The sequence below is a fragment of the Hyperolius riggenbachi genome, chromosome 11, assembly GCF_040937935.1.
Source record: "Hyperolius riggenbachi isolate aHypRig1 chromosome 11, aHypRig1.pri, whole genome shotgun sequence".
NCBI lineage: Eukaryota > Metazoa > Chordata > Amphibia > Anura > Hyperoliidae > Hyperolius > Hyperolius riggenbachi.
Genome location: NC_090656.1, coordinates 14,979,717 through 15,005,683, shown reverse-complemented (window position 1 = coordinate 15,005,683; position 25,967 = coordinate 14,979,717). Strand labels below are relative to the sequence as shown.

At 44.4% G+C, this 25,967-nt stretch overlaps 2 protein-coding genes across 2 annotated transcripts in view; one reads left to right on the top strand and one right to left on the bottom strand.

Moving 5' to 3' along the window:
* The window catches only part of LOC137538655 (IST1 homolog), a 15,533-nt gene extending 1,581 nt beyond the window's left edge, over nucleotides 1–13,952 (bottom strand). Inside the window, 3 exon segments of the mRNA XM_068260934.1 lie at nucleotides 641–821; nucleotides 1,504–1,601; nucleotides 13,620–13,952. Coding sequence (XP_068117035.1) covers nucleotides 641–821; nucleotides 1,504–1,591 — 269 coding nt within the window. The 5' untranslated portion in view covers nucleotides 1,592–1,601; nucleotides 13,620–13,952.
* The window catches only part of ZNF821 (zinc finger protein 821), a 46,395-nt gene continuing 34,240 nt past the window's right edge, over nucleotides 13,813–25,967 (top strand). Inside the window, exon 1 of the mRNA XM_068260682.1 lies at nucleotides 13,813–14,152. The gene's annotated coding sequence lies outside the window, so the exon portion shown is untranslated. The remainder of the gene's footprint in view (nucleotides 14,153–25,967) is intronic.

Below are 25,967 nucleotides of genomic sequence, written 5' to 3'. Positions count from 1 at the left end.
CTACTCCACAGCTGGTGCACACCAAAATCCTCTAGCAGATCCGTGAAACGCTAGAGGTTTATGAAGCAAAAATTTTCAGAGCGATTCTAGGCATGTTTAGAGAGATTTTCTAAACATGCCTAGCGTTTTTTGGAGCGTTTTTGTGTAGCAGATTTCATATATTGTTACAGTAAAGCTGTTACTGAACAGCTTCTGTAATAAAAACGCCTGGAAAACCGCTCTGATCTGGCGTTTTCCAGAGCGGTTTTCCACCTTCCTATACTATAACATTGAGGCAGAAACGCATCTGCAAACCGCAAAAATGCAGCAGGAGCCACGTTTGCGGTTTGCTAAAAACCTCAAACCGCTGGTGTGCACCATCCCATTGAAATACGTTAGCCAAGCGTTTTCACAGTCGGCAGAGTTTTTGAAAACGCTGTCAAAAACGCTTGGCGTGCACCAGGCCTAAGTGAATGGAAGCCATATGTTTTGGTAAATTACTGAATTATTACCACGTGTGAAAATGTTTGTGGATTTTGGGGGGGGGAGAAACTAAAATACCAAAAGTGGCATTTACCAACCAAATTTATCACTGAACATTTCTTAGTGAATTGAGCCCCATGTGTTCGTCATTTTACCAATCACACAGTGAGAATCTTACTTCATGGACTGGATCAACCCAAAGCGGGCCAGCAGCAGGTCACAGTACAGCTCCAGGATCTCCATGGCTTCCACCAGGTAGTCCTCTCGTATGATGTGCTCCACCCGGATCCGTGCCCGCTCATCCTTCCCAGTGGACAAGTAATCGGCAATCTCCTTCCTGGCCTTCTGGGCCAGCTCCGCTGCGGGGCACAAGCAAGAAAGGAAATGAGATGCCTGTGGCTGCCACAATTCAGCTGTCTGATTCTAAGAGCAATGATTGGTCAGAACTCCACCAAATACTTCAGGAAAGGGTTAGAAAACTCTTTAAAAAGTCATAACAAAAATTAGACAGATGCCCTGAGAAACCATTCACGGTCGTTGTTTAATTTTACAGCTGAAGTCTGATTGGTGGCTCTGGCAAACCGCTCCAGTTGTCCATCTCCTAAGCTGCATGAGGCATGTCATCTAGTGGGGCTAAAGATTCAATTCCTGGGGCAACATTGCAGGGCCAAAGCTGTGCAGTCATGTTGCTAGCCTTCAGGCTAGTGACATGTTTATAATATATCTATCTCATGTGCAAGAAGCAGGATCAGTAGAAAGGGAGGTGTGACTGTCTGTAGCCAGTTAGAGAGGGAATCCCTGAGTAATGTGAAGGAACAGCAGACAAGGGGTCTCGAATGAGGAATATAAAGTAACAGGAAGCGGGATCATTAGACAGGGGGGACTGCATTGAGGCTTGTCAGCAGCCAATCAGGTAGCTGTTAGCTGCAGTGGGCCGGATAGGCTCATCTGTGGATCAGCCGGATAGGCTTATCTTCTGTGGATCATTGGAAGCCCTTGCCTTGCGGCAGGACTCGAGGCGCTAGCATAGCGATTACTCACTCTTCTTCTTCTCCAGGAGTTTCAGCCGGTTTATGACCAGACGGAGATTGACACGAAGTCGCTCAGCTTTGAATCCAGAGCCCAGCATGGTGTCTGATCTGTGCAAAAACAGAGGATAAGGATTACACGGAAGAACAGTGCTAGCACAGAAAGGAACAAAAAAACAAAAACAACCAAACACTGTATGAGTCTGTGTAAGAGCCGGCTCCATCTGTGCACATATCCCAGCTAGAAATGTCAAAACTGACTCTTACTTCCAAGTTGAAGTCTAATCACTAGATAAAGAGGAACAGAGCAAGTCCCTGCCGCATTTACAGAGCATTTGCTTTACCACTAGGGATGGTCAACGACATTCAAACAGGGCTGTGGAGTCGGAGTTGGACTAATTTTGGGTACCTGGAGTCGGTGGTTTCATAAACGTGGGAGTTGGATGATTTTTGTACCGACTCCACAGCCCTGCATGCAAAGTTAATGCAAATTTCATTTTCCGCTGCTTAGGAACGGATCCATGGGGTGTGGCAGCTGCTGAATTTAACTGGTCATTTTTCCAGCTGTATACATTTGCATCAACTCAGAATCATCATCATCTTATTGACTGCCACTACTCATCACTGGTCAATGACGAGCAAATACATTTCAGCTAACATCCACACTTAAAGTGGGCACAAACTCCTTATTAACTGAAAAAAACAAAAAAACATCCAATAAGCAATTTATCTTACCTATGCAATTTCTAGTGTTCACTGTCAGATTTAGTAAAAAAAAAGGTGATATGTAAAAAAGAATATTTCTGTTAGTTTCCATCTCTACTGTTCATAGTGTTCTGATCCTAGTGTCCTTCTCTTATCCGAAATAGGAAGGGTTTGCAGTTGCTATAGCGAAGGAAAAACAAAAACAATGCTGCTGGCACAGCATGGTTCCTGCAGTCAGTTCACACTTGCGTTTTGGCAAATAAACGGACCGGATCCTGATCTGATCCTGATCAGAACCGTACGGTTCCGATCCGGACCGTTTGTATCAGGCATGCATCAGGCTGCCATCCGGATCCGTGGGCAAAAAATAGCGAAATTTGAAAAAAAAAAAAAAAATGTTGGGGTCAGCAGAAGGTGCACCTGGTGCACCTGTAGAATCAGGTTCCTCCGCTGTAGGCCTCACCTCCACCTCCGACATTCTGCCTAACAGCTCCAGCACGTCTGTCACTGCTGCTCCACTCCAGACATGCTTGGCCCATGTGTCCCCATCCGAAATGGCCGCTTGGATACGCATAGGAAGTGGGGTAGAACGTCAGGTTTTTGTAGGCAGTGTGTTCTGTGCCTTCCGTTCACCATTGGTTTCTGTGTTCCGGATGGTGCTGTCAGGCTCAGGTCCGGCTCCGGTCCGGGTGCGTGGGCCGGAGAGCCGGACCCAAAAAATAGCGCATGTTGGAAAAGAGTCCGGATCCGATCCGGCTCCGTACTGTACAGAACGGACACGTGTGAACGTCCGCATAGCCTTTACATTGCTATGCGGAACGTACGTTCCGTTTGTACAGTATGCGGTCCGGATCAGATCCGGAAAATCCATATGGCGAACGCTAATGTGAACCGGGCCTTAGGGAAAAGCAACCAGACTAGGTTAAAAAAAAAATAAAAAAAATATGGGGGACATATAGGGGGCCAATATTTTTTTTTAAAGGTTGTGCATATATTTTTGGGGTACTTACTATTTTTTGGCATTTTCTTTTACTTTTGGACGTTACCATCCCATTTAACCACTTCTTTACCACAGGTTTTTTCCACTTCAAAAGCTCTTCCCATTCATTTGGTAATAACTTTATCACTAATTAATCACACCGAAATGATCTATACATTATTTTTTGCGGGAAACGCTAGGATTTCTTTGGGCAGTACTTTATGCTATGAATTATATTATTTTATATGCATTTGACAACAAATAAGAAGAAAAAAAATGAAAAAAAAAAAAAAAAAACATTTCTCAGCTTTCAGCCATTGTAGTTTAAAAATAAAATGTGCTATTGTAGATAAAACAGACACATTTGCCCATTTGTCCTGGTTATTGTAATGTTTAAATTGTGTCCCTAGTACAAAGTATGGCGATAATATTTTATTTTGGGTTAGGGGTGAAGGAGTTTCAAAAATAATGAAAATGTATTTAATTTTTCTATGGTAAGTGAATAATGGTGTATTTGGAAGTAGTTTTACTTTTTGGCCACAAGATGGTGCTATACTTACTCAGTTTTCTAAAAATAGAAAACAGAACCAAATATTTAAATATGTTTATAAACAAGGACTTAGAAAAGCGTGGCAGAAGTTGCTAAGTGGTTAAAGAGACACTGAAGCGAAAAAAAAAGATGATATTATGATTTGTATGTGTAGTACAGCGAAGAAATAAAACATTAAGATCAGATACATCAGTGTAATTGTTTCCAGTACAGGAAGAGTTAAGAAACTCCAGTTGTTATCTCTATGCAAAAAAGCCATTAATCTCTATGACTTTCAAAGTCAGTGGAGAGGGCTGTTATCTGACTTTTATTATCTCAACTGTTCCTGGACTGTTTACTTTTCCTCTGGCAGAGGAGAGGTCATTACTTCACAGACTGCTCTGAAAGACTCATTTTGAATGCTGAGTGTTGTGTAATCTGCACATATTAGAGAATGATGCAATGTTAGAAAAAAACACTATATACCTGAAAATAAAAGTATGAGAATATTTTCTTTGCTGCTAATCTTCTAGTAATTATTCATAGTACACAACCAATTCACTATATCATATATTTTTTCTTCGCTTCAGTGTCTCTTTAATGCAGCTTGGAACGAAGTCATTTCAAAATTGTCAGCAGTGTCTGCATCAGATTTGTCCATTTCCAAGCAGCATACATTTGCATAAAAAGACCATAACTTCTGCATTAATTTGAAATTCCTTCCATACATCTCATTGGCCACTCCTACTTATTATAACTTCTGGAAGGAAGTGAGAAGAACTGCTCCAAAGGAAACCGAAAGTGATAATAAAACGGACAGGATTTTTACATTCTTTAGTTTAGAGGTGAATCCGGTAAAGCCAGTTATGACTGCCTGGAGGACAGAACAGATCTGCCACTGAATATTCCTGGAAGAGAGGAATTAGGATAGATCTGCTGACCTTACACTTCCTGGTCCGCCCAGCTTCCTGGCAGCCGGGACACATCTTGTATTGGAGGACTCCCTGTGTCAGTCTATACATAGATACATTTCACACAAGGGTCCTTTCAATCTCTGCAATGCAGAAAAGAGCCGAGCCCTCCACCTCAAAGTACAGACAGTCACTACACAGGTGGGCCAATAGTATACAGGCAATTTGGAATGAACCCTTGGTCCATAAAAATGGAGTATGTATGTAATTAGGGGAAGGCTGGGGAGTGTAGCAAAAAAAATAAATAAAAAATAAGTATGCTGCTTTTACTGTAACAATTTGTGTAATCTGCTACACAAAAACGCAGCCAAAAATGCTCGGCATGTTTAGAAATCTGCTCTAAACATGCCTAGAATCGCTCTGAAATCAGCTCCCAAAACCGTTTTGCAGATCTGCTAGCGGTTTTTGGTGTGCACTGGGCCTTAGTGTCACTTAAAGAGACACTGAAGCGAAAAAAAATTATGATATGATTTGTATGTGTAGTACAGCTAAGAAATAAAACATTAAGATCAGATACATCAGTCTAATTGTTTCCAGTACAGGAAGAGTTGAGAAACTCCAGTTGTTATCTCTATGCAAAAAAGCCATTAAGCTCTCCGACTAACTTAGTCGTGGAGAGGGCTGTTATCTGACTTTTATTATCTCAACTGTTCCTGGACTATTTACTTTTCCTCTGGCAGAGGAGAGGTCATTACTTCATAGACTGCTCTGAAAGACTCATTTTGAATGCTGAGTGTTGTGTAATCTGCACATATTATAGAATGATGCAATGGTAGAAAACCAATGTTAGTTACCTGGTAACATCCTTTTTAGTAACCTCCAGGACAGGTCCACCACGAGAACGACAGGCTCCTCCCAGGAACAGGAAACGTCCAGATAGAGTACTCTATAAATCTTTGTCCAACCCCTTGATCCTCAGTCAATTCCAAGTACTGTTCCTAAAAACAAAGGGGTTTTAATATTCATACTGCATATACATATACTTTTCCTGTACTTATATATACATATAAATCCTTTACTTGGGTGGGTTACGGACCTGTCCTGGAGGTTACTAAAAAGGATGTTACCAGGTAACTAACATTGGTTTTTCCATTAACCTCCAGGACAGGTCCACCACGAGAAGATGAGCAAGAATCTTACCAATTTTGGGTGGGCTGACTGCCTGCAGGATTTTCCTTCTAAATGATTGCTGCCTTGCAGACATCAGGTTCATTCTGTAGTGTCTAGAGAAGGTGCTTAGACTTAAACATGTAGCCGCTCTGCAGATTTCTTCTGGCGTAGCACCCGCTCTGTAAGCCCATGAAGTGGCTGCTGCTCTGGCTGAATGGGCTCTAACTGTATCTAACACAGTATTTCCTGTAATCCTATAGGCTTCCTCTATGCATAGCTTTACCCATTTAGCTATAGATATTTTTGACATCTTTCCGCATCTTGTAGCACCTGAAGTGTTGACTAGCAAGGCTCTAGAACTCCTAAACTCCGCTACCCCTCTCTAAATAGCATATAAGACCTCTTCTGACATCTAACCCCGGCTCTTCTTCAAATGACGGTAATACAATGTCTTGAGATCTATGAAAATTTGTAGCTACTTTAGGCAGAAAATCATCACAGGTCTTCAGTATTACTTCATCCTTTATACAAAAAGGTTCGTCGCAACATAGGGCCTCTAACTCACTCACCAGTCTAGCCGAGGTAATAGTTATGAGAAATACAATCTTCCTTGTTAGGAGTCTGAAGGGAATTTCTGATATGGGTTCAAAGCGGAGCAGTGCTTTTCAGCGCTGCTAACTTTGGGCGCAGCCAGCGCCGCCATAGACTGTAATGGGAATCAGTCTATAGCGGCGCTCAGTGGGGAAGGTCGGCCCCGTCAGAAGACGGAGCCGAAGTTGCTTAAAAAACACAATAATTCGGCCTCCAGCAATCGCTGGAAGCCGAATTATTTCATTCCCCCACTATCCCTGGCGGCCTGGAGGGGGAATAGTAATTAAAACGCCCCGGACTTGTGCAGAAGCAGGACCAGCCATATAACAGCTGGATCCTGCGCCCAAGTCTACCAGCGCCAAATTCACATGTACGCGTTCAAAGGGCTCTCTTTTCCAATACCTTCAAAACTAAGGATAAATCCCAACTAGGAACTTTCCTATTTACCATACCTCGTTTGGATTCAAGGAGTAAAACCTCCTGCACTCTGTGTCTTCCTTGTTTGCAAACATGTCTAAACGCGGCCGACCCCACTGCTTGGTAAATTTTCTGAACATCCTCTTTGATATCTCCATTTGTGTTTTTGACATTCTGTGTCTGCTCAGAAAGTCTGCCATCGTGTTCAATGACCTCTTCAGATGTATTGCTGACAATGAAAGGAAGTTTTTCTCTGCTATTGTTAATATGTCCATGGCCAGGTCCATCAGCTTCCCTGACCTTGTACCCCCTTGCCGATTTGCGTTTGTTATATAGTCTGTGGCTTTGGAAACTACTTCTAATGATTCTAGAATCTTTTTCCTTAGAAGCTCCCTTATCCACTTTTTCTTCTACTTTTTTAACCTATAGGGATAGAACTCTTGCTACACATGTTGTAGCTGCTGCTGGTCTAAAATTTGCACCTGCTGCTGTTCAGGCCTCTAAGGGCAGATTCTACTTTCTTATCTTGTGGATCTTTCACATACCACAGATCCTCAAAAGCTAATTCGTTGTCTTTATTAACCTGTGAGAATGCTGTATCAAGTTTAGGACATCAATCCCAAGTCTTAACATCTTCCTCTGTAAACTGAAACCCTTTCATAAATCCCTTTGACATAAACAACTTTCTGTCCGGGTATTTCCACTGACTTAATATGGTATTCTTTGTAGATCTGTGTATAGGGAAAGTCAAAGATTCTTTTGGCTTCCTTCCCTGATATAACCTATCATGCATAGATACCTCTTCCGACTTCTTGGATTCAATATCTAAAGTTTTATTAATAGCCAAGATAAGCTGCTAAGTCTCATCAGCCGGAATCTAAACCTGGATATCTTCTTAATCTTAGTCTGGCTGTCCATATTTTTAGCAGAAGAGTCTGATTCATCATTATCTTCCTCTTCACCCTCCATATCTTCTTCCTCAGAGGAAGATACAATATTTCTCTTTTCACTTTTATGTTTAATAGGCTGAGACTCAGCATTTGGTATCTCCACGGCCGGCATGGTCGTACTCGTACCTGGAATTACTGCCTTTGCTGCTGGGGGGATAGCAGAGGCAAATACTTTCTTTAATGATTTAATTGTGTCAGCCATTTCCCTTTTAATAGCTGACATTAATTCTTCCTTTAAACCCCCTGATTGTCCCTGTATTAGCTTTACTAAACAAGGTTGGAAAAACTGCACATTATAATTATGGGCCATCTTTGCACCACAGAGCGGGCACCGCCTTCTTGGCTTTGTCGGCTTAGTAGACTCCGGGCCCTATAACATAATCAAACAACAAAATTAATGTCATCCCTCTTTCTCAAACAAAAGGGAAAACACCCTGGTGCACAAATATCAAGAGTGATAGCAACCCTGAGACCAGGAAGGAAGGAACATGTATAGACATATCATATACATATAATCCATCTGATATCTATAATATATATTTTCTTTGCATATAGTCGTCAAGGGAGTATATCATAAAGGCCAATCATATAACTGTTATGCTGCCCATACACTAATGATTTACACATATATACCCATATATATCTATGAGGCATTAATATCCAACCATATATATACACATCTCCTTATATCTCCCTGAATAATCTGTACCAGCATTCTATTCTATGCATAGTTATACAGACCTCAGATCAGACGCTAAGCAGGCTGTTATGTTATACTGCATAGTCTCAAAATTAATAACAGACCTCAGTACAGACGCGGCATAGGGCGTACAGCTCATACCATATAGGTCACCAAGCCTCCGCCACGCTTACCTTTCCTGGCTCCTGCTTAGCGTCCATCCCGCTCCGTTCAGCACACGAACTGCCGAACCATGCAGGCTTCCGGCGTCTCTTCCCCACGCGCCCGGAAGTGACGCTGCGTAAGGGCGGAAGTACGTCACGCGTACGCCGCCATTGAGGGCAATCAGCTGCCTACCCTCTGGAGGCCCGCATGACTATCCACGTCACTTCCTGCGCGCCATTAGCCTCCGCTCCAGGGGAATCATGGACGCCGCGCGTGTCCTCCGGATCCACCGCAACTCGGGCAGCCAGGACAGCCATGGGAGAAGGTAACCATCGCTTTCTCCCCACCAGACCCCAATACCTCTCTAGGCAGGTCCACCATCCACCGCCAACCGGGTCCCAAACACACCTGGTCTGAAGGACCGGCGAGCGACAAGAGCACTCCTTGTTCCCTGGAACAGGAAACGTCAACTGAGGATCAAGGGGTTGGACAAAGATTTATAGAGTACTCTATCTGGACGTTTCCTGTTCCTGGGAGGAGCCTGTCGTTCTCGTGGTGGACCTGTCCTGGAGGTTAATGGAAAAAAACACTATATACCTGAAAATAAAAGTATGAGAATATTTTCTTTGCTGCTAATCTTCTAGTAATTATTCATAGTACACAACCAATTCACTATATCATATTTTTTTTTTTCGCTTCAGTGTCTCTTTAACAGCCCGTGTAGCAGGGCGGCAGGCAGGAAGCTGTGTGTGTGACTCGGAGGTTTTCTGTCCTGTGCATACTGTCATCCCTTTAGATGTGCTGCAGCCACCAGGGGGAGCTTTTCTGTGTGCTACAATACAAATATGCACATCTAAAGGGATGCAGGGATGACAGCAGAATTGTCAGCTTCCTCTGCTTTGATACACTGAAAGACCCACCGGCATCCCTGTTGCATCCAATCACAGAGAGAAGCAGGGCTGTGTGGCTCTCCCCAAAGGCTGTCTGTCAAGTTACAGCACAGAGACAGCAGGGGGAGAGCCAGTTATCAGCTGCTGTGAGCTGCAGAAAAAAAACGAACAATTTTGGCCGTTAATTGAAATGCGGAAATCTTTATGAATTGACATTTCCAGAGGTAATTGCCGGTCAAGTCGGTAATTTACCTCACGAGTTGGGAACGGTGATTTTCTGTGCGGAGATTAGTGCGGAGGTTTAGTAAATTGAAAAGGTGATCAGTAAAATCTGATGTTTTCAGCATTACTGAATGCGGCAATGCTTTGTGAATAGAGCCCAGTGTGTAGGATAGTGAATACATACTACATATGGCATTGCATTGTGCACATGGTATATATGAATAATAATAATTCATAATATACACAGGCATGGGAGCTGCCCACAGCTCACCTGCGATAAGAGTACATTTTTCAAACCCCCCTCCCTTTGTATAAGTTGTTCTTCCCTCCCCCAACACACAGTCTACACATATAGCAGACAGGGAGCTCTCCTCACATACAATGTGTACGAGTATGGATGGTCAGCACGGTGGCATAGTAGTTTGCACTCTCGCCTTGCAGCACTGGGTCCCTGGTACCAATTCCAGCCAGGGAACTATCTGCAAGGTGTTTGTACGTTCTCCCCACTCCAGTTCCCTCCCACAAACATGTAGATAAGTTAATTGGTTGCCCCCTAAATTCGCCCTAGACCAAGATGGATGTATGACTATGGTATGAATTAGATGGTAAGATCTTCTGAGGGCAGTCAGTGACATGACTATGTACTCCATAAAGTGCTGCAGTAGATGTCAGTGCTATATAAATACATACAGTGGGTTGCAAAAGTATTCAGCCCCCTTGAAGTTTTCCACATTTTGTCACATTACTGCCACAAACATGCATCGATTTTATCGGAATTCCACGTGAAAGACCAATATAAAGTGTTGTACACGTGAGAAGTGGAACGAAAATCATACATCACTCCAAACATTTTTTACAAATAAACAATTGCAGGTGTGCGTAATTATTCAGCCCCCTGAGTCAATACTTTGTAGAACCACCTTTTGCTGCAATTACAGCTGACAGTCTTTTAGGGTATGTCTCTACCAGCTTTGCACATCTAGAGACTGAAATCCTTGCCCATTCCTCTTTGCAAAACAGCTCCAGCTTAGTCAGATTAGATGGGACAGCGTTTGTGAACAGCAGTTTTCAGATCTTGCCACAGATTCACGATTGGATTTAGATCTGGACTTTGACTGGGCCATTCTAACACATGGATATGTTTTGTTTTAAACCATTCCATCGTTGCGCTGGCTTTATGCTTAGGGTCATTGTCCTGCTGGAAGGTGAACCTCCGCCCCAGTCTCAAGTCTTTTGCAGTCTCCAAGAGGTTTTCTTCCAAGTTTTCCATGTGTTTGGCTCCATCCATCTTCCCATCAACTCTGACCAGCTTCCCTATCCCTGCTGAAGAGATGCACTCCTCGAGAATGATGCTGCCACCATCATATTTGACAGTGGGGATGGTGTGTTCAGAGTGATGTGCAGTATTAGTTTTCTGCCACACATAGCGTTTTGCATTTTGGCCAAAAGGTTCCATTTTGGTCTCATCTGACCAGAGCACCTTCTTCCACACGGTTGCTGTGTACCCCACATGGCTTGTGGCAAACTGCAAACGGGACTTCTTATGCTTTCTGTTAACATTGCCTTTCTTCTTGCCACTCTTCCATAAAGGCCAACTTTGTACAGTGCACGACTAATAGTTGTCCTGTGGACAGAGTCTCCCACCTGAGCTGTAGATCTCTGCAGCTCGTCCAGAGTCACCATGGCCCTCTTGACTGCATTTCTGATCAGCGCTCTCCTTGTTTGGCCTGTGAGTTTAGGTGGATGGCCTTGTCTTGGTAGGTTTACAGTTGTGCCATACTCCTTCCATTTCTGAATGATCGCTTGAACAGTCCTCCGTGGGATGTTCAAGGCTTTGGAAATCTTTTTGTAGCCTAAGCCTGCTTTAAATTTCTCAATAACTTGATCCCTGACCTGTCTTGTGTGTTCTTTGGACTTCACCGTCTTGTTGCTCCCAATAGACAACCTCTGAAGCCCTCACAGAGCAGCTGTATTTGTACTGACATTAGATTACACACAGGTGCACTCTATTTAGTCATTAGCACTCATCAGGCAATGTCTATAGGCAACTGACTGCACTCAGATCAAAGGGGGGCGAATAATTATGCACACACCACTTTGCAGTTAAAGCCAATCGAGAATCTGTGGCAAGATCTGAAAACTGCTGTTCACAAAGGCTGTCCATCTAATCTGACTGAGCTGGAGCTGTTTTGCAAAGAAGAATGGGCAAGAGTTTCAGTCTCTAGATGTACAAAGCTGGTAGAGACATACCCTAAAAGACTGGCAGCTGTAATTGCAGCAAAAGGTGGTTCTACAAAGTATTGACTCAGGGGGCTGAATAATTACGCACACCTCACTTTGCAATTATTTATTTATAAAAAATTTTTGGAATCATGAGTGATTTTTGTTCCACTTCTCACGTGTACACCACTTTGGGTTGGTCTTTCACGTGGAATTCCAATAAAATTGATTCATGTTTGTGGCAGTAATATGACAAAATGTGGAAAACTTCAAGGGGGCCGAATACTTTTGCAACCCACTGTACATAATAATAATAATAATAATAATAAGGTAGGACATTAGACTGACTATGGTAGGATTAGATTGAGTTCCTCTGAGGACAGTCAGTGACATGACTATATACTCTGTAATGTGCTTCAGAAGATGTCAGTGCTATATAAATACATAATAATAATAATATGGTAGGACATTAGCCTATGACTATAGTAGGATTAGAGTGTGAGCTCCTCTGAGGACAGTCAGTGACATGATTATGTGCTCTGTAATGTACTACAGATATCAGTGCTATATAAATACAAAATACTAATAACATGGTAGGACATCAGCCTGTACTTATCCGTTAGCCGGGCGCATCCGGCAGGTGGCGCTAATTACTATTCCCCCTCCAGGCCGACATGGATAGTAGGGAAAGATGTAACTCTGGTGGAGTTTTGTCGCCACCTGCCGGATGCGCCCGGCTAACGGATAAGTACCCATTAGCCTATGACTATGGTAGGATCAAAGTGTGAGCTCCTCTGAGGACAGTCAGTGACATGACTATGTACTCTGTAATGTGCTGTACAAGATGTCAGTGCTATATAAATACATAATAATATGGTAGGACATTAGACTATGACTATGGGAGGATTAGATTGTGAGCTCCTCTGAGGACAGTCAGTGACATGACTATGTACTCTGTAATGTGCTGCAGAAGATGTCAGTGCTATATAAATACATAATAATAATATGGTACCGTAGGACATTAGACTATGACTATGGCAGGATTAGAGTGTGAGCTCCTCTGAGGATAGTCAGTGACATGACTATGTACTCTGTAAAGTGCTGCAGAAGATGTCAGTGCTATATCAATACATAATAATAATATGGTAGGACATTAGACTATGACTATGGCAGGATTAGAGTGTGAGCTCCTCTGAGGACACTCAGTGACATGACTATGTACTCTGTAAAGTGCTGCAGAAGATGTCAGTGCTATATCAATACATAATAATAATATGGTAGGACAGTAGACTATGACTATGGTAGGATTAGAGTGTGAGCTCCTCTGAGGATAGTCAGTGACATGACTATGTACTCTGCAAAGTGCTGCAGAAGATGTCAGTGCTATATCAATACATAATAATAATATGGTAGGACAGTAGACTATGATAGGATTAGAGTGTGAGCTCCTCTGAGGACAGTCAGTGACATGATTATGTGCTCTGTAATGTGCTGCAGGAGATGTCAGTGCTATATACATAATAATAAGGTAGGACTATAGTAGGATTGTCATACTACACAACATACCCTGCAGCTGTATAATGGAAGGGAGCTGCCCTCAGCTGAGCTGTGATAGGAGTCCTCCTCCCTCACAGGCAGTCTCTGCACACACAGAACACATAGGCACACAGTATATACTCTACAATCATACATCACAGATACCTCTATAGAGAGCCTCGTCCTCTCCGCACACAGCAACACACAGACAGCCTGATCCAGCAGCGCCTCACCTGGCCTAGCCCCGCCCTCCTCTGACGTCACCGTCATGCGCCCGCACGTCACCGTCATGTGACCACACCTCACCTGCCCGGGGTGTCACATGCTCATAAAACGAGGGCGGGGCTGTAAAGAATAGTGTGACGTCACCGCCCCAGAAGCTAACTTCCTGTATTGTACGTGCGGGTGTGCTAATGATGACATCACGCCCTCTCAGGCGCTCGTTGCCATGTAACGCGATGCTCCATTGTGCGTGACAGGCGTGCGTGGGCGTGGTCTGTGTGTGTGTGTAAGAGATACCGGGAGGGGGCGTGGTCAGCGGAGCGCAGTGAATGCTTGGTGTCGGCTCCTCCCCGGGAGGTCACGTGGCGGTGACGTCACAGAGGGCCTCTCTCCCTCCGGATCTGCAGCAGCCGCCGCCGTTAGCCGGGAGGAGGCGGGGCATATCCGGGACCGGGGCTCTGCGGGGCACCATGCAGGTAAAAGCAATGCCCCATTCATCCTGCAGGCATATTGTATGTGCTTTGCATATTGCAGTAATGGATACATACTGTGCTGCTTGTATGGAATGTCAATCAGGCTGCCCTGCTCTATGTATGACATATACTCCACCTGCAATGGTGTACACAGGACATATACTGTGCTGCTTGTATGGAATGTCAATCAGGCTGCCCTGCTCTATGTATGACATACACTCCACCTGCAATGGTGTACACAGGACATATACTGTGCTGCATGTATGGAATGTCAATCAGGCTGCCCTGCTCTATGTATGACATACACTCCACCTGCAATGGTGTACACAGGACATATACTGTGCTGCATGTATGGAATGTCAATCAGGCTGCCCTGCTCTATGTATGACATACACTCCACCTGCAATGGTGTACACAGGACATATACTGTGCTGCATGTATGGAATGACAATCAGGCTGCCCTGTGCTATGTATGACATATACTCCTCCTGCAATGGTGTACACAGGGCACATACTGTGCTGCATGTATGGAATGACAATCAGGCTGCCCTGTGCTATGTATGACATACACTCCACCTGCAATGGTGTACACAGGACATATACTGTGCTGCATGTATGGAATGTCAATCAGGCTGCCCTGCTCTATGTATGACATACACTCCACCTGCAATGGTGTACACAGGACATATACTGTGCTGCATGTATGGAATGACAATCAGGCTGCCCTGTGCTATGTATGACATATACTCCTCCTGCAATGGTGTACACAGGGCACATACTGTGCTGCATGTATGGAATGACAATCAGACTGCCCTGCTCTATGTATGACATATACTCCTCCTGCAATGGTGTACACAGGACATATACTGTGCTGCATGTATGGAATGACAATCAGACTGCCCTGCTCTATGTATGACATATACTCCTCCTGCAATGATGTACACAGGGCACATACTGTGCTGCATGTATGGAATGTCAATCAGGCTGCCCTGTGTTATGTATGACATATGCTCCACCTGCAATGGTGTACACAGGACATATACTGTGCTGCTTGTATGGAATGTCAATCAGGCTGCCCTGCTCTATGTATGACATACACTCCACCTGCAATGGTGTACACAGGACATATACTGTGCTGCATGTATGGAATGACAATCAGGCTGCCCTGTGCTATGTATGACATATACTCCTCCTGCAATGATGTACACAGGGCACATACTGTGCTGCATGTATGGAATGTCAATCAGGCTGCCCTGTGTTATGTATGACATATGCTCCACCTGCAATGGTGTACACAGGACATATACTGTGCTGCTTGTATGGAATGTCAATCAGGCTGCCCTGCTCTATGTATGACATACACTCCACCTGCAATGGTGTACACAGGACATATACTGTGCTGCATGTATGGAATGACAATCAGACTGCCCTGCTCTATGTATGACATATACTCCTCCTGCAATGATGTACACAGGGCACATACTGTGCTGCATGTATGGAATGTCAATCAGGCTGCCCTGTGTTATGTATGACATATGCTCCACCTGCAATGGTGTACACAGGAAACATAATGAAAGTCTGTGGGTAATTTAATACTTCTAGCGTTGTGGTACTCTGCGCCGGAAGTGCATGATTTAATCCTAACGCCCGGAAGTCATGTTAGTCTATGGTGACGCAGGGTTCTTTAAGCACGTTGGCGTTGCGACATCACGGCGTGCACGCGCAGAAGCGTATTTTTACAATAAACTTCCGTGCACTTCCGCATACCCAAAACAGGAAGTGATCACAAGCGTATGTCACTTCCTGTGTGGCAGGATGCCCGACGGGGAACACCGTGTACTAACGCGGTGTTCCCTGAAGGCCAGTTCTAGATGGTGCAGTGGACGCACTGCAACGCTAACGCCAATTCGTAGTGTGAAACCAGCCTTAGGCTAAGGTCAAACTTGTCCATGCAGAAAACCATTAGTTTTCTGCTATGGGCGTTTTTTCCTGCGCTTGCGTTTTTCCACATGCATTTTGTTTGATTTCACGTGTTTCTGTTTGCATTTTTTAATCTATATCCATATTTAACAAGTAAAAATCATTTTTGACTTATTGGGCAAATATGCATGCGTTTTTGTTCACCGCAGGGAAGCATTTCTTGCACTATTCAGAGAGAATGAACTTGTTAAGCACTTGAAAAACGCATACTAAGTGTATTAATAATAACTGAGTTTGTTGTGCGGCCCATAGACTATATATGTGCGTTTCAAAAAAGGGTGACCTGGGCCTTTTGTGAACTGACATTTCACAAAATGTTCGGTAAAATCCGCTGTTTTCTGCTTTGCTGAATGCAATAAGGCTTTGTGACTTAAAACCATTGTGGGATTTGTCGTGTTACACAGGCCCATAACAGGGGTGAACAAAGGGGGTGGGTAACACAAGGAGGGTGGAAGTGAGGTCATAGCATGGCTTCATTTGCCCTTTTGCCCTGCCCATAGATGGAGACTGAGAGACGTGCAACAAAACAAAGAGAATGGTTTAGAGCAGCGCTGGGCAAACTAGGGCCCGTGTGCGCCGTTACACCGGCCCGATGAAAGGCAGCCAGATTCCTCTACTGTCCCCCTCCGCTGCGAGCGGGGAATTTGAAACTCGCCTTCAATCACTGCTTCCCGCGTCATGTCTCCGTGGCAACAGGTCGTGACGCGTCTGCGTATTACACTCCTGACTAACACGTCATGTGACGCTCTGTTGCCATGGAGACATGACTCTGGAAGCTGCGCTGCCCGCTTGCAACTCTGCAGGGAGGGAGGGGGGTTGGAATGTGAAGAATGTGACCCGGGCTGTGTAAAGCTTGCCCAGACCTGGTTTCAGAGCAATAGAAAATGGTTTACAAGCAAGCAGTATCTCCCTCTCTGCAGGGAACTCTCAGTAGTGAACATTCCTTACAGATCACCTGGCAGGACTAAAGATGTCACCCCTGGGATAAATGTCAGAATATTAATCTGGGTGAGGATAGATTTTACAACGGGCAAACCCTGACTAAATAAGCTGTAAGTGAATATAGTAAATAATAATCGTATTCATTAAATTATTTTCACTACAGTTCCAGGGCTGTGGAGTCGGTACATAAATCTTCAGACTCCAACTCCGACTCCTCGGTTTATGAAATCACGACTCCAACTCTGACTCCGGGTGCCCAAAACTGCTCCGACTCCTTAGTCTAATATTTAACAGGGATGTGGATTTTGTACAAAAATCACCCGACTCCAACTCCCGACTCCGACTCTTCAGTTTATGAAATCAACGACTCCGACTCCAACTCCGGGTGCCCAAAACTGCCCCGACTCCAACTCCACAGCCCTGTACAGTTCCTCTTTAAATACTTGATTTTATAGATGAATCCAATATAATCCCTCCTATCAGTTGGCAGCACATGTCACGGAATCACAATGGCGCTAGTGGAATCCTTTGCAGACTGTTGCAGCCACAGATCTTGCACAACCTGCGCACACAAGTGTGCCTTTGTTACCAGATAGGATAATATCTGATCTCACACCCAGGTAACCAGGAAACTGAACGCAATCACACAAGGACAGATGGATCTCATAGGTGTGAAATGTAGAACAATCGTATTGCAGTTATTCAGAAATGTCACTCTCCTAGGCAACGTGCGCAAATAGGACTTCATGCTGAAGGTTGCGTGTAAAGATGTAGGTGTATCCTTTGTGTTCACCCTGTGAACTCTCTCACTCTGCTTGTGTTACAATATATCCTATACACTCACTAAACTATAGGGACCTGAACTGTATAGTATGTCACTGTTCCAAAAAAGGGGAACTGAACTCTTGCACAACACACAATTAAAGAAAACCTGTAACTAAAAAAGTTCCCCTGGGCGGTACTCACCTCGAATGGGGGAAGCCTCCGGATCCTATCAAGACTTCCCCCGTCCTCCTGTGTCCCGCGGCAGTATATTTCTGTCCTGAGAGTCACAGCAGCGCCACCTGCTGGAACCAGGGAAGGTAAATATATCAATCCTTGTCAGGCTTATTGGGGGAGGATTGCAGGAGACTTCAGGGGAGCCAGCGCTGGATTGCCTGCAGCTACAGGGGAGAGGGAAGCCCTATTGGGACTCTGAGGGCCCGTTTCCACTATCGCAAATTCGCATAGCCAATACAAGTGGATGGGACTGTTTCCATTTGTCAGAATTTCTTTGCGTTTTTCTGTGCAGAAAAAATCTGCACGGCAGAGCCATCAGAATTCGCATACCGCATACAATGTATTTAATAGGGAATTTCGCATGCGGCATTGGTGTGCGAATTTTTATGTGAAAGCACATACGATTTCACATGGAATCAATGGAAAAGCACACAGGCACTGCCATGGTTAAATTCGCATACATCGTCATCCATGCAAAATCGTATGCGAATTTGCATACAACCGCATGCGAAATTCGCATCCGCATGCAAATTTTTACCGCAGCGATTCCCACCGCACAAGTGGAAACAGGCCCTGAGGCTTCCCAGTCCCGAAGTGAGTACCCCCAGGGGGTGTTGTTGCTAAAGAAATTCACTTCTCTGTGTTCTGCATTTTTTTAGGCAGATAAACCTGTCTAATTAGTTTTTATCAGCAACTGTGATTAGACTGCAGGGGCGCTCTGCCTAGGCAGCTCTCCATATGGTGAACACTAAGGCTTAACCCTTTCAGTGCCTTCTGCAAAAGTGAAATCAATTAAAACTATAGGGTTTTTTAGGACTCCATAAATTGTGATGAAAACATTTTGTTTTTGCAAAGATTATCATGCTGTGTTTTTTTGTTTTTGTTTTTGTTTGTTTGTTTTTTTACAGCAGAGGGAAATTCTGAGTTTGGTTCCCCTTTAACTTTAGAACAGGTTATCCAGACGTTATTTTTTTATGCCTGCTTTATCCAATTATCTCCCGCCACAGTAGGGAAGGGAAAAGGGCCCTAGAAAGATGAGGTATGTGCATGAAATAGAGGCACGAGGAAAAATGGGTAAAGCCGATATAAGTCTAAACAATCAATACTGTTGGGAATTGGGCACCACTAAATATTTTACTTAAAGAGACTCTGTAACATCAAAAACCTCCCCTGGGGGGTACTCACCTCGGGTGGGGGAAGCCTCCGGATCCTAATGAGGCTTCCCACGCCGTCCTCCGTCCCTCGGGGGTCTCGCTGCAGCCCTCCGAACAGCCGGCGTCAGACCCGACTGTCAATTCAATATTTACCTTTGCTGGCTCCAGCGGGGGCGCTGTGGCTGCTCTCGGCTCCGAAGTAGATGGAAATACCCGATCTCAGTCGGGTCCGCTCTACTGCACAGGTGCCGGAGACTTGCGCCTGCGCAGTAGAGCAGCCCCGGCGGCGATCGGGTATTTCCGCCTACTTTGGAGCCATCAGAGCGCCTGCGCAGGAGCCGGGAAGGTAAATATTGACGTCATCTTGTACGGAGGGCCGCAGCGAGACCCCTGAGGGACGGAGGACGGCGTGGGAAGCCTCATTAGGATCCTGAGGCTTCCCCCACCCGAGGTGAGTACCCCCCAGGGGACGGTTTGACGTTACAGATTCTCTTTAAAGACAGATCAGTGGCGTAGTGGTTAACACTATCGCCTTGCAGCGCTGAGTCCGCGGTTGGAATCCCAGCCAGGTCAACATCTGCAAGGAGTTTGTATGGTCTCCCTGTGTCTGCATGAGTTTCCTCCGGGCACTCAGGTTTCCTCCCACATCCCAAACACATACAGATAAGTTAATTGGCTTCCCCCTAAAGAGAGTTTAGCCTGTTTAATTCCCCCTCATTTGTGTCTAATCACAAGTTGTAATCTGATCTCTCCCCTGTGTCACATGACTGCCACAGCAGAGATGGCAGATAAGCCCATTTGAAAGCACGTATGTCTGCTTCCAAGAATCAGGAAGTATAAACAGTGCAGATTTATTGCAGGATTTCAATCAGCTGTAACAAAAAACATGTTTTGTTTAAAGGTCATTATGCTGTTGTGTATCTTTTAGAGCAGAGAGGAGTTCTGAGTTCAGGTCCCTTTTAAAAATTGTAGATTAGATCTGCAGGAGGCTAAAGGCTCATACACACATCAGACCATAGTCTTTGGAAAATGAAAGATCACAGACCAATTTTACCCCCTTCCATGTAGTATGAGAGCCATACCTACACAGTCTATTCTATGGAGCTGAACTCCCCATCAGATAGAGATCTTACCCCCTTCCATGTAGTATGAGAGCCATACTCTACACAGTCTATTCTATGGAGCTGAACTCCCCATCAGACAGAAATCTTTGCAAGATGCTGCACACACAGATGCTGTACAGACACAAAAGATCAGTATCTGCAAAACATCATTATCTGCAAAAGATCCATTCCTGCAAAATGCATTCATAGTCTATAATATCTGCAGATCATCATACACACCTTGTTTAACCACTTAAGCTCTCAGTCGTTTTCACTTTATGCATCCGAGCAATGTTCACCTCCCATTCATTAGCCTATAACTTTATCACTACTTATCACAATGAACTGATCTATATCTTGTTTTTTCCGCCACCAATTAGGCTTTCTTTGGGGGGTACATTTTGCTAAGAGCTACCTTACTGTAAATGCATTTTAAAGGTGGCCATACACTGGCCCGATTCGCGGCCGTTTCGACAGCAGATTCGATCCTGGGATCGAATCTGCTGCCAATCGTTCGCGCTAAACGCACCCACCGATCCGATTTCCTCCCGAAATCGGATCGTTCCGTCGATCGCGCCATGCGGGAAATTACCCTCGATCGCCCGCAGGTAGGGAGTGCGTCGCTAGCGGCGGCCGATCCGATCAGGTATACATTACCTGACGCTGGCTCCCGGGCGTCTTCTCAGCGCTGCACTGCTCTGTTCCGGTTCCATCCCGGCGCTTCCTGTGTCACTGCAGTGACCAGGAAGATCAAATAGAGGGCGCTCTATTTGAACTTCCTGGTCACGGAGTGACACAGGAAGCGCCGGGATGGAGCAAGAACAGAGCGGTGCGGTGCAGCGCGGAGAAGGCGCCTGGGAGCCAGCATCAGGTAATGTATACGGGGAGGGGGCACAGGCGGCAGGAGCAGCTCAACAGATTGTGATCGGTTTCAGGCTGAAATCGATTCACAATCTGTTTGCAGTAAAGGCAGCCATACGATCCCTCTCTGATCAGATTCGATCAGATAGGGATCTGTCAGCTGTTCGATCTAATGGCAAATCGACCAGTGTATGGCTACCTTAACAGTAAGAATAAGAAAAAAAAAAGAAAAAATTCATTATTTGTCAGTTTTCGGCCATTAGTTTTAACCACTTAAGCCCAACTGGACGAGATTTCTCGTCCAGTTGGGCTGCGCGCACTCCCGCGGGTCGCGCGCGCTCCCGCGGGCCCCCCCGTGCGCGCCCCCGCTGCTGGCCGCTAGATTACCGATCAGTGAAAGGGATTATAAATCCCTTTCGCTGATCGGACCCCCCCGGAGAAAAGCCGACAGCGTCTCTTCAGATGCTGCGGCTTTTCTGAGCTCTGGGCTCCTTTCTTCTGCCTGGGAGCGAGATCGATCGCTCCCAGGACTTTTTGATTCTGGCCATCTTGTGGCCAAATAGCAAATTACACCTGTAAAAAAAAAAAAATTTCAAATTAAACATATAAATATATTAAAAAAAAACCTGTTTACCTCCCACACCAAAAAATACCCACATACAAGTTTAAAATTAAAAAAAAAAAAAAATTACAATAATAAAAAAAAAAAAAAAAAAAACATAAATAGTTACCTAAGGGTCTGAACTTTTTAAATATGCATGTCAAAGGAGTATATCAATATGATTTAATAAATTATGGGCTTCTAAACAGTGATGGATGCAAAACGGAAAAAATGCACCTTTATTTCCAAATAAAATATTGTCGCCATACATTGTGATAGGGACATAATTTTAACGGTGAAATACCCGGGGCATATGGGCAATTACAATACGTGAGTTTTAATTATGGAGGCATGTATTATTTTAAAACTATAATGGCTGAAAACTGAGAAATAATGAATTTTTTCCATTTTTTTCTTATTCTTCCTGTTAAAATGCATTTACAGTAAAGTGGCTCTTAGCAAAATGTACCACCCACAGAAAGCCTAATTGGTGGCGGAAAAAACAAGATATAGATCAATTAATTGTGATGAGTAGTGATAAAGTTATTGGCAAATGAATGGGGGGTGAAAGTTGCTCGGATGTAAAAAAATGTCAACCCTTCGGGCTTAAGTGGTTAAAATAATACATGCCTCCATAATTAAAACCCACGTATTGTAATTGCCCATTTGTCACGGTTATTTCACCGTTTAAATTATGTCCCTATCACAATGTATGGCGACAATATTTTATTTGGAAATAAAAGAGCATTTTTTCCGTTTTGCATTCATCACTATTTACAAGCTTATAAAAAAAAGAGAGAAATATTTCATCTTTACATAGATATTTAAAAAGTTTAGACTCTTAGGTAAATATTTGTGGGTTTTTTTTGTTTTGTTTTTTATAGTAATGTATTTTTTTTTTTTTTATTAAACATTGTATGTGGGCATTTTTGGGAGGGTGGGATATAAGTGTTTTATTTGGGGAAATTTTTGTGTATTGTAATGTTTTTTTACTTTTACTTGTAGTTTTACTTTTTGGCCACAAGATGGCAATCTTGAGTTTGTTTACATGACGTCACTCTAAGCGTACAATGTACACTTAGAGGGACATAGCTTCAGAAAAAGCGAAGCTTCCGAGAGAAGCTGTCGCTTTTTCAGCGGGGGAGAGAAATCAGTGATCGGGCTCCATAGCTCGATACATTGATTCCGTGGCTACCGAATCGGCCGCGGGAGCGCGCCTGTCCTCCTTGACGTTTTTATACGTCAAGGAGGACAAAGTGGTTAACTGACGTTCATCTGCAGATCAGACAATCATCTGCAGATCTGAAAATCCATCCTGGTGGATCTGATCTGCAGATGAATGTCAATTAAACAAGGTGTGTATGATGATCTGCAGATATAGACTATGGGCTCATACACACATCAGACCATAGTCTTTTGAAAATGAAAGATCACAGACCAATTTTACCCCCTTCCATGTAGTATGAGAGCCAGACCTACACAGTCTATTCTATGGAGCTGAACTCCCCATCAGACAGAAATCTTTGCAAGATGCTGCACACAGATGCTGTACAGACACAAAAGATCAGTATCTGCAAAAGATCTGTTCCTGCAAAAGATCCGTTCCTGCAAAATGCATTCATAGTCTATGATATCTACAGATCCTCATACACACCTTGTTTAACTGACATTCATCTGCAGATCAGATTCACCAGGATGGATTTCAGATCTGCAGATGATTGTCTGATGTGCAGGTGAATGTCAGTTAAACAAGGTGTGTATGATGATCTGTAGATCTCATAGACTATGAATGCAATTTGCAGGAATGGATTTTTGGCAGGAACAGATCTTTTGCAGATACTGATCTTTTGCGTCTGTACAGCATCTGTGTGTGCAGCATCTTGCAAAGATTTCTGTCTGATGGGGAGTTCAGCTCCATAGAATAGACTGTGTAGGTATGGCTCTCATACTACATGGAAGGGGGTAAGATTTCTGTCTGATGGGGAGTTAAGCTCCATAGAATAGACTGTGTAGGTATGGCTCTCATACTACATGGAAGGGGGTAAGATTGGTCTGTGATCTTTCATTTATCTTTCAAGTGTGTACACACCATAAAGGTCAGTGAATCATTTTATTTTGGCACTATAATGGCTGAAAACTGAGAAAAAATATTTTTTTTTCAATTTTTGTTCTTATTATTTATCAATTAAAATACGTTTAGAATAAAATACTTCTTAGCGTAATGTACCTTCCAAAGAAAGCCTAATTGGTGACGAAAAAACAAGACATAGAACATTTTGTTGTGATAAGTAGTGATTAAGTTATTGGCAAAAGAATGGGAGGAGCCCTGACAAGTGAAAATTTATCTGGTCCTAAAGGGGTAAAAAACAGGTGTCAAGTTGTTAATCTGCAAACTTTGCTCTCCAGCTGTTCAACTACAAGCCCCACCATGCATTGCGGGAGTCTGACAGCCACAGTCATGATTCATAAAGGCAAATGCATTGTGGGACTTGTAGTTCCTTAACAGCTGGAGATCCATGTTTGCCTATCACTGATCTAGTCCATTGTTCTATCTAGTCCATTGTCCATTATCAAGTTGGTTAAACGACATGTAAATTAAGTAAATTAGCAGATCAGCCGCTTTGTTGGTCAGTGTGTACATGACGTCTGTTTGCACTACAAGCCATCCAAACGACAAGTCGGACGCCAAGTTGTTCGAAAAAGTTGGACGTGTGTACGCACCTTCAAAATATACAAGAGGCGTCCCTGGCTATCTGGCTTGTTTGAGGTGGCACTGTTACTAGCCTGAGGAAGTGGATAAGAACCATGAAACTCATTGCTTGTGCAAATAAAAATCTTTATTAACCTCCTGTGCTTTACGCCACTCAGGAGGTTTTGTTACTTTTTGTCAAATTAATAAAATTATTGTCCCAAATGAGTGTAAACCATTTAGCTAGCTCTAGGCTAACTAGTAAAGGTGTGGAGCACCCCCTGATTCCCGCCGCTCCCTGCGTTTATACATTACCCAGCCTGGATCCAGCGATCGGCGCAGCCTCCCCGGACAGCTCTGGTTTTCACTATGGGGAGGATCGCACATGACGTCATGCGCAAACCCGATCCTCCCCATAGAGAGACCGAGCTGTGCGGGGAGGCTGCGTGATCCCGGGGGGGGGGGGGGGGGGGGGGGGGTAATGTATAAAGGGGGGGATCGCAGGGGAGCGGCGAGTGCCCGACACCATTGCTAGCTAGCCTAGTGCTAGCTAAATGGTTTACACTCATTTGGGACAATACATTTTATTATGGGGGACTCCTGGGGCCACAGAGCGCCGGTATGCCCGACACAGTGTCTGGCATACCGCTAAAGGGGCCCATAAACCTAACGATTTTCCCGCCGATATTCGGCCGATTCAATCACAGTGATCGAATCGGCTGTGGAATCACCGCGTACACCGCTGACAGAACGATCGATTTCCGTCTGGAATCGATCGTTCCCGACGATCCGTCCGTGCGGAAGATTTTTCTCGATCGCCGGTGGCAACGACCGACGCAATACAGCGGCAATACATTACCTGCTCCGCCGGTGCGAGTCCCCTGGTCTCTGCTATCTTCTCCGCTCTGGTCTGGTCTCCGGCATGCTTCACTTCCTTCTGCCCGGCAGGAAGTTTAAACAGTAGAGGGCGCTCTGCTGTTTAAACTTCCTGCTGGGCAGGAAGAAGTGAAGCATGCCGGAGACCAGACCAGAGCGGAGAAGACAGCAGTGACAGCGGGACTCGCGCCGGCGGAGCAGGTAATGTATGGGGGGGGGGGGGAGCGGCAGCAGCACCACCACCACAGATTGTGAACGGTTTCAGGCTGAAATCGGTTCACAATCTGTTTGCAGTAAAGGTGGCCATACGATCCCTCTCTGATCAGATTCGATCAGAGAGGGATCTATCTGTTGGTCGAATCTGATGGCATATCGACCAGTGTATGGCTACCTTTAGGAGGTTAAATCCTCGTTACTGTCATTGGAGAGTTAAGCCACCTCCTATTTTATTGTGCTTTTAATGAAGTTTTATCCATCCTGGGCGCCTCTTCACCCTTCCTGTGCCGAGATATTGAAGTGTAAGCTTTGTTTGCTAGTGCCTCTTTTGGCTTTTTGTTCACTTCTTGATTTCTGGAAAAAAGAAGAGAGATTTGTGAGAGAGTGTGCTTCCCCT